We start from the raw sequence: 14,322 nt of genomic DNA on the forward strand, positions 1-14,322 counted from the left end.
GCTTTGCATGTTGTAGGCACTAAATATTTATTGAATAGATTTTATTATGAACCTAGGTATGAAATGACTAGATAGCTCCTAGCAAGCTTCTCTATGGAACATAACAGAAATGTCAAGAGAAGTCACATTTGCTCTTCTCAAGCCAATTATAGGGGGTGGGAAAGGGAACAAACTGCCTCCAGAGAGGTTGCTTCAGGCCACAGAGATCATCACCAAAGACCAAAGTGTCCTGCTTCTGCCACACTACCACGACCTTGTAGTCCAACACTGCACATGCTCATGGGGTGGAAACATTCTCATTCTGTGATCCTCACACTCAGCCTAATTCTGGTGTCCTTTAGAGTAGACTGAGATAGGATCAAGATGTACACTTTGGCATCCTGTCAGATCAAGCAATAAACCTTTAGTAAGCACCTATCATGTGCCAGGCACTGTCCTATGCCCTGGAACCCATAACGGCAAAGATACTTGCATCCTCCACCCCACAGTAAGTGGCACTACTCTAGGTGCTTAGATTGAGGTGAAGTGTTGCAGGAATGCTGGAAGCCATTCTGGTTTTTTATACCTCTCATAGGGAGCCCTATGAGGTTGACCTTGGAATCAATCTAGATATACCAAGTGAATCCAGAGCTCTGAAGCAGAATGAAAAGCTTGAGTCTCACTTACCTTATCTGGACCTGTGTACCTGGGCTAGACTGCAGTGAGGAAGAGAAGGCTTTGATGTGGATAGTCCCAGCTCAGACACTCCGGGATCATAGAATGTTAGAGTTAGGAAGAGACCTGAGCTCATCTAACTGTGTCATTTTATAGATGAGAAAATTAAGGTCCGGGGAAGCTATGTGACTGGCCTAAGGTCACAGCTGATTAGTGGCAGAGGTGGCTCCTTCTCTTCTCTGAGGAAGTGCTTGCTGTGGAAAGCAGACAGCGCCAAAGGATCCCCAGACCCCCATGGCTCTCCTCTATTTTCCTTATGGAACTTGCTCTTACCAGAGCTGGGCTGAGCAGAACCCTTTCTCCAGTCTTTGTGGTTGCCAAGGGGAGTGGCATGTACAGGTGTCCCTATGTCTCTGCCTCTATCTCTCAGATGAAGTATGAACACCTTACTCAAGACTTTCCAGGCAATCAACTCAGTTAGGTTACTTGAATGGAGGACACAAAGCTCAAGTGCTCACAGACTGCCTTCCCATAATAGCTATGACGTAAAGACACTATTCTGGGCAACAAGTCAGAGTATCTGGGGCAGAGGGGTGTCTGTCTTTCTGTATATGGAAGACTAGTGATATCCTTTTCAACACAGTGGGTCCAAAACAGGGAGGGGGGGGGGAAGGGAGGTTTGAAAGAGAAACACAATTGTACAAATGAGGTGGACAATTCAGTTGGGATTCTGAAGCTGCATGAGATTCTTCCTGGTCTATAACGGTTCCTAACAATATCTCCCCTCCATGCTGGGTAATGAGTAAGGCAGCTCCTGATTTCTACACCGTAAGTGGAAAATAGCATGATAAAATGTTCATATGATCCTATGAGTTTGCAGGACAGGGAAAACTGCTGTAGCTTCCACTCTCTCCCCCATTCCTACTCAGACAAGGCTACAAGATCAGCCACGTGAACTAACAAGAGAATTAGGGAAAATTTGGCTTCCCTTTTCAAAAATGATCAATTTAAAAAAATCACAAAGGATTAATATTCACCAACACAGAAGCCATCTGACGAACCACAAATACCTCCAAAACACCCCAATCCTCCAAGCCCAGAGTGGATGGTATAGTTTTTAAGATATTTCTGACTGCTCAGACAAAAGCAGATGGGCACATTACTTGTAAATTTTATATTTATTATAACAAAAATTATGACATGTTCATTTGTGCATTCTGCTTTAATATAACTCTTGGTATGTAAATGATCTAAATGAGCTCTATACAATCATGCTGGTTGTGGCAGCAATAAGGAACACAAATAAAAAATGTCTGGAAAAGTATGTATTTGAGGGAAGGAAGAGGAGAACAGGAAAAATCAAGAGGCCCACTGGACATAGGTTGTTATTCAGTGGTCTAAGAACCACCTTATTTGTAGATAACTCGTCTGGCCACTTAGGCTCACCACAAAATGAGCGTGAACCAAAGTCCTTGGAGGGCCAGGTATAAATAAGGTGGGGTTGGGGGGGAGGTGGGAGGAGAACACAAAGTCAGTTATTCAGGCTGTGTCCTTATGCTGAGACTACAAAACATTTTAAGCATCACTATACAACACTGAGCTATTTACAGTAATAATTTCCCAATCAACTGTTCTCTCAGAGAAAATTAGTGAATCTCAGTGACTTCAGTCACCTGACAGAGTAAAGCAACTCCTAGGAGTTAGTCTCCATATTCTACAAATGTCTATCATTTTCAAGACCAAAAAAAAAAAAAAGCCTTCCCCCCCACCCCCCCCAAAGAAATACAGTATTACAATATTACTGAATCATTGAGTACTGGCAACCTGCCCTGTTTTCCAAACAAACAAACGACAACAACAAAAAAAGCCATTTTTAAAAATATTACATCATCATTATCTGTTTCTTTGCAATATATTAAACCTTTTGTTCTTTGTCTTTACACTTCTGATATGTTAGGGGAGGGGGAAAGGGGAAGGGGAAGGGTTACCCAGTTAAAATCATATTGGTAAAGCATCGCTAGAAGGAAGGTGGTGATTATTAAAAATAACAAACAGAGGACAGAACCTACAGATTAGCTGCAAAGGCAGATGACGGAGTTTGGGAGAGTGGAAGGGAGGAGAAAGTGGAGTAAAACCCCTGGTTTAACGTGAGCCTGGGAGACTCTTGCGACTCAGTCTTTTCTGGTTAGTTTATTATTATTTTTTTAAACAGTACTTGCACTGGGTCATAGTGGTGTATCATAATAGTCTGGCAGCTGGTCCATCTGATACTGCCTCTGCTGCTGCTGCTGCTGCTGCTGCTGCTGCTCCTGGTGGTGTTTCATGATTTCTTTGACTTCCTCTTCTAGCTCGGGTGGGATTATAAACTGATCATCAGGATCGGGTTGAGCCGGAGCCGCAAAGTAGCCCCCTGTTTTTCGGAGAGGTGCATCGGCAGCTACCTCTATCATGTTGTGGCTCCTCTCCTGGGGTGCCACGGAGCCGTTGCCCCTCCTGCGCCCTATGGTCCCCGTGGCAGAGAAGTCGGTCTTCCTGGGCAGACCTACCTCATCCTCGTTGGCACTGATAACTATGCCCTCATCGCTAGCCTCAGCCGGCACTTGAAGCAGCTGCTGCTGCTGCTTCTCTTTCTCCTTGGCTTGGCCACAGTGAATGTCCACCTCCACCTCCACCCTGCTGCCGTTGGTGAAGACACCCTCAATGGGCTCTTCATCATCACTGTCGAGGCCATTGTCAGAGAAGGCACTGGAGAACGTGGCGCTGGAGAGTTGGCGCTGGAAGGAGCTGGACAGGCAGACAGGATGAAGCATGCAGCGCTGCTCGCTGGGATAGGCGGGGCTGCTCTCGCTCAGCGCTCCTGGTGGGGGCTCATCCGAGGCTGTGGATCCCACCTCGCTGCTCATCTCTGAGGTGGAGATCTCACTGCTGATCTCGGAGGCCATGCCGCTGCTGGAGGAGGGCACCCCCAGCCCATCGGAGGGCCGGTCTTTGATCACCACATTGACTGAGGGAGGAAAGATACCTGGGCTTGGAGGGGGGACCCCGCCGCCACCAAGCTCGCAGCAGCAGAAGCTGTCCTCAGTGACGTTGAGCTGCACCACCACAGCACTGATGCTGTCGTTGCAGCCGTAACTCTGGGCCAGGGTGCACAACTTCTTGGCTGCAGCTAAGGCATCAGGCACGTTCCGCACAGCCTCGACTGCCTCCTCGATGGACAGGCTATCCCACAGCCCCTTGCTGCCCAAGATGAAGAACTCATCCTGCGGTGTCAGTGTCACTGACTGCACATGGGGACGGGGAACGACACTTGGGTGGAGAAAGGTGTAGCCCAAAATCCTTGTGGATTCAGTTACTCCATTCACTTTTCCATCCTGCAGGGGAGAGACAAGACAGTGAGAAGTCAACTTCGTGTCAACGTGTACAGCAGTCATCGATGCTGACTTCTTTCAGCATCACCCCATCCACAGGGAAGGGACTGCAGATCTGACCTGGGAAGGCAAAGGTATTTGCTATCTCCTTGCTTTCATCATAAACCCCAGAATACCAGGGTAGCAAGGAAAGAGAGGGAAGAGCTTTCGGTAGTCTTCTTTGCTGACATCACTTTGCGGAAAAGAATTGCCCTGAATATATAAGGACTGAGGAATGCCAAGACAAAAGAGACTGAAGCTAATGCATGTAAGCATGTACACTGGAAGAGGATGGATGTCTTGTAGGATCATTAACTTCCAATGCAACCCTACAGGATTCTACAAGAGAAAGAAAATTCCCTCAAAAGCAATCCACTCTTCTTCCCTCCAAACCTATGGCTTACAAATGTGAAAACAGAGAATGCAAATTTATATTCCCATCAGCTGGGCTGTAGCAAATGAAGTAGTTTTACATGCCTAGAAGTTACTTACATCTTTAAGGAAGTTCTTCAAGGGTAAGACTAACAGGATGTAAAGGCAGATGGAGGGATAGATAGATACAGTTAACTTTATGAACACCAATGACACACTTTCTGAGGGGGAGACATATCTGTACATTCATATATTGAAATGACTACATTCTGCCTAGCCAAAGTCTTTGCTAAAATGCTTCTTTTTGCAACTATAATTGTATCCCAGTTTTGCTTGTTTTTTTGTCTGTAGAGGGACTTCTAGTCCCTCCAGACTCTTACGCACTGAATCCCTCAGCTTCCACATGTAACAGGTAAGCCCGGCTTTTAAACACTTTAATTTTTAGATCTGGCACCATACTAACTTTAATACTCCTTAATCTGCTGCATCCAGAAAGGCTAAATACCCTCTGGTAATGTAGTAGCGGTAGTTGAAGGAGGAAGGTAGACTCAGCATCTCATTGAAGAAACTTCTCCACCAGAAGGATCAGCCTCTTTCCCAGCACCAACTTCTTCCTTACTCAAAATCAAATACTAAACTAGATCTGTCATGTCATCGGTTCAGGAGCTTGTTCCAATATGGAAGATCAAAACCTATCCAGAGCAACTCTTGTCTATGGCCTCTCATGAGTCACCCCAATTGGTCTACCCAATGTGCTGGTTGTCCTTCTCAATTTCAGTCATCAATCAATAAAAATTTATCAAGTGCCTACTATGTATCAGGCAGAGGGTTAAGTGATGGGGATACAAAAAGGCAAAAGACAGCCCCTTCCCTCAAGGAGCTTACAGTCTAATAGGAGCTACTAAAAGCAAATAATATAAACATAGAAACAAAGCAAGCTACATACAGAATAAATAGGAAATAATTAACAGTGGGAAGGTCCTGGAATTAAAAAGGGTTGGGAAAGGCTTAAAGTAAAACAGGGGATTTTAGCTGGAATTGCTCCTGACATTGAAAAGGTACCTGTGGAGCATCCTGCCACCAGCCTTCCTGTCATACGATTTCTTGATGCTGCCCCATACTACTGTTCTTCTTTGGAGTTCCTCACTGCAGCCTGCTCACACCTACCATTAGCCTTTCCATTTCCCTCTTTGGGAGGCTTATCTTGAGTTCTTCCTGCAGTGTTCCAAGTCTTGAGGACACACAGCAACACTGGTAAAATGTTTGTACTGAAAAGATTCAGATGCGTGTTGAAATGTGGGCAACATAGAAATTCTTCATCCATTTTGTCTTGCCAGTGGAAATAAACAGGTCAAGCTTCTGTGAGTGATTATGGATTTCTTCGAGGAGGCTGTGATGTCTTGGGGCTTGATGTAAACATATTGCCATCTGAAAACAGGATCACTTGGGGAATTTTGCTACCCTCAGGGATGTCCCTTCTTATCCTGGATCTCTTTTATTGCACTGGTGAATACTTTTGGTAAGCATTTCTCTTTCTCTCTTTTTGTTTTACGTCTCTCCTGAAGTTTATTATAAGAGGACCCTGCTGTGAAATCTTCCAAGGAATTCTCAATGATCTTGATATATGAATGGGAGACACCTTGTTGTTGTACCAAGCTGAATGTTTTTTTTTCTTAATTATCAAATGATAAGCAGAATGGGATCTTATATTCTTCACAGTTTTTAGTCAATTGCACGATAATCTGGTGTTGAATATTGTTTGCAAAAGCCTACTTGCTCGCTACTGATGCCCTCTATCAAAGGTGTTCTCATAAATGTAGATGTATAGATGAGAGAGTAGGCATAGAGGTCAGTAGTTACTGATGTTTTCTTGGTCACTTTTCCTGGTATAAAAAACGTCTCAGATATTTTCCTTTGGTATCTTCCTTTCCTTTAAGCACTTTGTCAACCAGTCCTACAATGCCTTCACAACTGTATCACCTCCACCAAAGACCTCCTCTATGTGCATTTGATTCAATTCAGCTACTTTCTCCACTTTTATTCCCTTTAATGCCATTACTATTTCTTGTGTATGCACTTCAGGGACTGTGAGGTTAGGGCCCAGGTGTGGTGGCTCCACTATGCCTGATGGAGAAAAGTTTGCTGTAATAATTTTTGCAAATCTTTTCGATTTTCCTTGTTTGTAGTCCTTTTTCTGTTTTCACCTTGAATGCCCTTGGGCATTTACACTGATTTTACTTTCCCTACTTTATGAGGTGATAGCGCTAATGTGATGAGACTTACATCTACCAACATTTCTCCATAAGAAGAAACAAAGCTGTCCCTAGGAGCTGACTGGCCTCTTGCTTCCCCTGACACAGATTTCTGATACTTAAAAACATTTAAAGTCCCTCCTACATGGAGTCTAGGCCTCTCAGACTTGGTGGGTGCCTGAGTTATCTTGCCCTTCTGGACAGATAGGGAGGCTTCCTCCACTAAAGCTGAAGTCTCACTGTGTTCCTGTTGGAAATCCTTGCTCTGTTAGGGCAGAGTAAACCTCATTTTGTTAACCATTTAATCACTTACGATTACCGTGTAGTTGTAGTTCAGTGATTTTTCAGTTGTGGTTGACTCTTCATGATCTCATTTAGAGTTTTCTTGGCAGACAAAGGAGTGGTTTGCCATTTCCTTCTCCAGCTTATTTTACAAATGAGGAACTAAGGCAAACTTGCCCAGGGTCACATAGCTACTAAGTGTCAGGCCACATTTGAACTTGGGTCTTTCTGAATCCAGGCCTGATACTCTATCCACTGTACCACCTAGCTTCATCCCAAAACTGAATCTAAATTAACAAGATATTGGTGTTAGGTCCTCCCCTTAACAGCTCATAATCGTCTATTTTTTTTGTGGGATTTTACAGACAGTTCATATCATAAACTGGTATTGCCATTGGCAGCCACATTTCTCCATGTGGCAAGTAAGTCAAATGTTTGGAGGCCTTTTGGGCTCTAGGCCTCCTTGATGTAGCAATTAATTTAAAATGGCTTAACTTGTGGAGGAAATTATTACACTTGGTGTTAATATTATTTCTGTTGTCCATTTCCCATTTTCATTGGCAATCATTTGATTAAATAATTCATGGTTAAATATTTTTAACTGTATACCATATCCTTTTCTCATGACTATTCTTCCTTTCTGTTTATTACAAATTCTGATCTTAGCTTCTACCGCAGACAGCTGACTCAAAGATAACTCCCACATCTGTAATAAGTCTTTTCCCATCTGTTAAAAATGTAATCTATTTAATTCTTTGTGCTGTTATTTGGTGCTTTCCATTTCTAGTACCTACTAATTTTTTTTCTTTTTTTGAAGGCATTCATTATATAAGACTTCTGTGTAATCTACAACTCTTTGGTCTCCTTTTTTTTCTTCTGGGTCATATGAATTCCTCTCTCCTTTCTTCTATAATTCTTCCCATCCTCATCATTTCTTTCCTTTTCATTGCAGTCACCAAGTGTCAGAGTATATGCTGACTTAATTTCATCATGGAATTTCTCTACTGTTTCATCCTCAGCAACTCACATTGGTGCATAAATGTACTAATTTTCATTTCGATTTTATTTTCATGGCAGTCTTTTCTAAAAAAAAATTTTCACTGTAGTTTATTTTATTAAATATTTCGGAATTACATGTAGATTTTTTAAACATTCATTTTTTAAATACGAGTTCTAAATTCTCTTCCTCCCTCCCACCCCAACCAAGTTGATATAAATTCATTCGAAATATATATATATATATATCTTTAATAGCCATGCTGCAAAATAAAGCACAGACCCAAAAAAGGAGAAAAATAAAATTAAAAAAAGTATGCTTTAGTAGTGCATTCAGAGTTCAGCAGTGTTCTCTAGAGGCGGAGAGCATTTTTCATCATGGGACCTTTGGAACTGTCTAGGATCACTGTCATGACTGGAGTAGCTAAGTCTTTCACAGTTTGTTATCCTTACGATATTGCTGTTACTGTGTACAAGTTCTCTTGCTTTGCTCATTTAACTTTGTGTGAGTTCATATAAATCTTCCCAAGTTTTTCTGAAACCATCCTGCTTGTCATTTCTTATAGCACAATAGCATTCCATCACAGTCACCTACAACTTGTTCAACCATTCCTCAACCGATGGGCATTCCCTTGATTTCCAATTTTTTGCCATCACAAAATCACTATAAATATTTTTATACATATAGATGCTTTTCCCTTTTCTTTGATCTCTCTGGGATACAGAGCTAGTAGAGCCTTTTGGACATAGTTCAACATTTTTCTCTGGACTAGCTGAACTGATTCAGAACTCCACAAACACTGCATTAGCGGTCCAATTTTTTTACATCCTCTCCAGCATGGGCAATTTTCCTTTTCTGTCATGTTAGCCAATCTGATAGGCATGAGGTGGTATCTCAGAATTGTTTTAATTTGCATTTCTCTAATCACTAGTGATTTAGAGGATTTTTTCATGTGACTACTGATAGCTCTGAATTCTTCGGTAGACTTTGGCTTCTTAAACTTTGACCACTTATCACCTGGGGAATGGCTTTTACTTTTATAATCAGGTGGTCTGCCTTCTTCTTCAGCTAATGATTTTAGCTATTTGTTTTTGTGTGATCTACTGATGGTAGATTTTCATCTTAATTTATAAACTTTGACTTCAAGAAGTATCTCCAAATAGAGATAATACAGAGAATATCATGATTTTATAAAAGGATTTATATAACACACATACACAAACTGTCATGTTCTACCCTAAGACAGGGTAGCTTTGTAAAAAGTATTGTAAGTTAAAATAAAAAAGTTGCAAACAAAGTTTTGAGTGCCCACTAACTCCTTGAAGGCATCCTATCCTCTGGTATCACACACCTCCCTCTTTCCTGCCCCAGTTTCTCTTAAGGGTACAAATTAAGGGGAAACCTTCCTTGCTACCAATGGGGCACCACCTCATGGAACTCTTATATTCTGCTCTACCAGACACAATGAGAGGAGACAATTTTCTATCCTTTCGGAAGTATAGGGTGGCCGAGGGGAGCTGAGTCCTCACCTCAGTGATAATGGCTTTGTGCTGCTTGATTCTCTTCAACTCCTCTTCACAGCTCATGATGTAAGATTTCGACAGAGGCAGAGGTTTCCCATTCCGGCACAGAACTGTTTGGCACTTCCCCACATTAGCAGAGGTCAGGGTGAAATATCCTCCTGGGTCCATAGGATCATGTTTTATATGACACAAGACAGCAGAGCCCCCAAGTTTTTGCCCAGCAGTTCCAAGTTTCCTAGAATTTGAGGGGAATGAAACACAGAGCATCATGCATTAGTTTTGTTCTTTTCACTGGAAGGGCTACAAAGTCAGGCACAGGGGGTAGAAAGCAAGAACAGCCCTGCAATTCACTAGAATTCAATTCAGTCTCTTTTCATCAAAACATGACAAAACTTCCCAGAGGAAGAAAGCTAGTGTGGAATTTGACACACTACACACCTACTTACACAAAAAGGAATCTCAACACGACTGGTGGGAAGAGTCACTTTACCATTAAAAGCCATGGGAACCAACTGGAATAAAAGAGCTCCTATACTTGTACATACAGTTGGCTACACAAATCACACATACTCCTCAGGTACCACATTCTCAAGACAACAACCAACTTGTTCTTTTGGCTCCCATTCTCTGGGCCTAAGATTAGGAACCCAAAGGGTCAACTACTAAAGAGGACGGCCTGTATATAAATATGTGTACACTTAAAAATCCAGATTCTTTTCTGTCTTTTAGAGAGAGAGAGAGAGAGAGAGAGAGAGAGAAAATGAGAGATGAGTTGGTATTTGCCTTGAAGTTCCTGGACAATCCACTTTCTTGCTTGCCATGTATAATGGAGCTTTTGTAGGCTGGCATTGTCTATTCTAGGATGTCTGATTTAACCTTTTATTTGTGACCACTAATCCACAGACCCAATGGGACACCAGCTGCATCAGCAATTTCTCATAAACACCTCAGGACCAGATCAAGCACTATTAGCTAAGTTATCTCTCATATCATTTATGCTCATATTATCCCTTTATGGGCAACAGGAAGGTAACAGAAACACCATCAGTTCACAAATGGAGACTGTAAGATTAAGTCACTAGCCTTGGGTTAATTTGTGGAAGAGTTAGGAATGAAAACCAAGCCTCTCAAAGTCAGTTATGCACTAGGATCCTGTGACTAAAGAATCTGCAGTTCTTCTCAAGGTTTCAAACCCTATCACGTGGCATACTCCATTAACAAATGAGAAAAATGAGGGGCAGATGGGAGAGGAAAGAAGTCTGGAATTCAGGTCCCGGAGCTCTTAATCGTCTGTGGCTACTACTCTCCAGATGAGGCTCACAGGCCCTGCCAGAGTAAGGGAGGCCCTAGCCTTCCCTTCAAGGAAATGAAGATTTTCCTTCTCATCACATTAAGTGAAGGGATGACATTAGTGAAAAGCAGTAGGACAGCAAACCTCGGGAACAAAGAACCTCTGGTGGGAGTGGGGCCACTACTTGTAATCTCCCACCTCCCCTTTGCCTTAGTATCCCTCAAAAGAAAATTTAATTAGAGAAAAGCCTCCCTCCCCAGGAATAATGGAGCTTTCTCTGTAAATTTCTTTTTAGAGATTACACGATTTATAGTCACTTACAGGATAACCTCACTTTTGTGTTCAGAGGTAACCACTGGGGCAAAAAGAAAATGGTAGGTGTGTATCTTAGTAGTTGTGCTTCACACCCAGTGGCCAATGGTCAATAGGAGGCTGTCCAACAAGAGCCTGGAAGGTGCAGGGGGCAGGGGAATAGCACATCCCACCATCTTAGTTCCACAGAGGTCTTTCAAAAGCCCCTACAAATTGGTCACCACGGAATCTGATTCCAACTATGAGCAACTCAGGATGTACCTTCCTCCCCTGATTAAAATCTGGCACCAAGTTCCTGGGGTAGGGTTGGGGATTCAGGGGGAGGGTTAGGGGACAGGAAAGAGGACTGAGAAGAGCTTCATTGTTTCCATGACGTTTTTAACATAAGTACTTCTCCTTTTTTCCTGGCCCCATCTTGCAAATATTTACAGTACAGAATTTATAGACTCAGATACAATCCTTTCACAACCCACCAGGTCATCAAAGTGACAAAGGAATGAGCAATCATTTGAATGACAGATCCCTTGTACTCAGACTGGAGAAGTCACTTTTCCCACTGTAATGACCCTGTGTCCTGTTTGCAATAGCAGGTCTCATAAGAAGATGCTTCTGGATCTAGAGGTAGTTGGTAAGAATCCTCAATCCTCACCTGCTTCTTTATGGTGTGTGTGTGTGTGTGTGTGTGTGTGTGTGTAAAACATTCTGAGTAGGGAACCATAGGCTTCCAGACTGCTAAAGGGTCTCATGACACAGAAAAGATTCAGAACCTCTGGTACACAGCTTCCCTTGACAAGGTGCTGGGAAGAAGTGACTAGGGTTTGTTCCTCCCACCCCTACCAGGTGGTTTAATTAGAGAGTCAGAATAGGGCCAAATACATTGTGCTTTTGAGAATGATCCAAAAGGCCATTAGGAGTACTATTTCCTCCTGTTAACGAAAATGGAACTGGTCTGGAAGAAATACAACTCTTTGGCATAAAATATTACTATTTCAACTCTGAAAACACAAAAGCACAAGTAGCATCATCCCTCAATAGTGGATAGAGTTTCATAAATGTGGACAATACAGAATGGAATTATAATCTTTAAATACAGATCCCAACTCAGGAAGGTCTAGGGGAGCTCCAAGAAGTCCCTATCATTTCTGCAGCTTCATGTCCATGCTATAGCAGGGCTGGGGATCACAGATGCCCAGGGTTCATTTTCGGGTGGACTTAAGGCCCTGAGGGCATTCACTTAGCTACATGAGTGTTCTGAAAGGGTGATAAGCCTGAAACTGAGCTGGACCTCTTAAAGGTACAGGAGGGACCCTGGTGCTTAGATAGCTCACATGAGGTCCTTAGAGCTCTGATAACCAGCACACACCCTAATAATAATGTGTACCTCAAAGTACATGCATATACATGACATTTTTTTTCCTAGACAAACACAAAGGCAGAAGACATTCCAAAGAAATACCATTAGAACATAAGCTCTTTGAGGGCAGTGACTGCTTCACTTCTGTCTTTGAACCCCTTCACAAATTGCCTGGCACACAGTTAATGTTGAATAAATACTTGTTGATGAATGATTGGTTGGGTTATGGCTACCACGGATGGCTCAAGTTGCTCTGAGATTCACCTTTGCATGACGATGAAAGTGTTGACCATATACTCCTCTTCATTTTTTGTTTTCTGTAGTTCCTCTGCCAGAATGTCACTCATGGTGCACTGCAGAAGATATGGAACTTCTACATTGCGGTCTCCATCAAAGACTCCATATAGAGCCTCTCGGTTGTCACAGAAATTATTTGCTGACAGGGCTGCAACACACAACCTAACAAAGTGAGAAAAAGGGGTAAGAGGGGGACCAAAAACTGAGGTTAACTTTGCTCACTTTTCTTTCTCCATACTCATTCCCCTTTTTCTTCTTCTCTCCTCCCTCTCCAGCATCAGATGCCAGTTTTAAGAGTCAAAGCATGGTTAAGCTTCCTTTCCACTGCTTCTGTCAGGAATGGGATGCCTACAGCTAGGCCTGCATCTAACAGGCCCTGGCGCACAAGCTTTCTATGAAAACTATGGCAGTTCAGATGACATTAGAGATTATGCAGTTATTTGTTGCCTCATTCACTGAGATTCCACTCAGGAGATAAACTTAATGACTTAAATCAGATTTAGAACAAGTATCTAACTAGTTTGAACCACTTTACTTTATGTCACAACTAATGTCCTACTGGGGAGGGGTAATCAGAATACTTTATCCTTTAATTTACAGACATTATCTCCCCCTTTTTCTCCTGATATTTCTACTCTTAAAATGGAAACCAGAAAGGAGGATGGTATGAGAAGTAGGTGCAAGTATATGGGGTCCCATTCTGCCCCTACCATTAGCAACTTTCATTCATCTTTGTGCATATATGCCTTTCCTTAATTTTAATTACTAATTAGTTCATCTTAATTAATCTCTGTGAAGTACCCTAACAACCACTGTAATCTACATATAGCTGAGACCTTCTTTATGTGTTTCTTCCTCCTTTTCCAACACAAGCTCTCTGAAAACAGGGATTATTTGTATCTTCAATGCTTCTAATGGTACACTTTTATTTATCTGAAAAGCAGTAATTCATCCAAAGTTACGCAGCAGTATCTTAAGCTCCTAAAGTGTCTTTCTTCATTTAATGTTTCATTTTTTTTTTTTGGAGTGAAAACTACTTTAAGTGAGACAGTATATTCTGCAGAAATACTTTTCAAGCAATTGCTAACTGATTGGTTGACAATGTTCACAAACAGAATTTCTTTCTTTTGGAATTTCAGGCTTGCTGCAAAAAAAAAAAAATGCCTTTGCCTTAAGAAGACCATGCTAAATGAAAAAGAATCCAATAGGTATACAGTCTCCACTATTCCTTAGGATTCCTCCAAAGAGTCAGAAACACATTAGAAGACAGCTCTGCACCTTCAGCCCAGGGAAGGTCCCTTCCTTCCTCAAAATCAGTGGTAAGAAGTGAGCTCTACCTTTTCTATCTGGTCTCAAGGACAAAGTAAGTGAGAAGCCTCCATAAGCAAAGTATAATTACTATTCAAAAAAGGAGGGAAAAGTAGTCAGCAAGGAATAATTAGGTAGGTATGGTGTACACATAAGAAAAATCCCTACCTAAACCAAGCTCTTCTGCCCTAATCAATATGGGGGAGTATATGACAATATATTTTATTTCTACAGTCTTTCATTTTGGACAGTACCCTAAGTGCAGGTGATCTT

The 14,322-nt window shown here is 42.1% G+C and overlaps 1 protein-coding gene across 1 annotated transcript in view; it reads right to left on the bottom strand.

Annotated features, from left to right (window-relative positions):
* Positions 1-1,820: 1,820 nt before the first annotated feature.
* The window catches only part of PHLPP1 (PH domain and leucine rich repeat protein phosphatase 1), a 291,137-nt gene continuing 278,635 nt past the window's right edge, over positions 1,821-14,322 (bottom strand). The window contains 3 exon segments of the mRNA XM_036761120.1: positions 1,821-4,025; positions 9,494-9,722; positions 12,709-12,903. Coding sequence (XP_036617015.1) covers positions 2,880-4,025; positions 9,494-9,722; positions 12,709-12,903 — 1,570 coding nt within the window. The 3' untranslated portion in view covers positions 1,821-2,879.

Source organism: Trichosurus vulpecula, chromosome 1 (genome assembly GCF_011100635.1).
Source record: "Trichosurus vulpecula isolate mTriVul1 chromosome 1, mTriVul1.pri, whole genome shotgun sequence".
Taxonomy (NCBI): Eukaryota; Metazoa; Chordata; class Mammalia; order Diprotodontia; family Phalangeridae; genus Trichosurus; species Trichosurus vulpecula.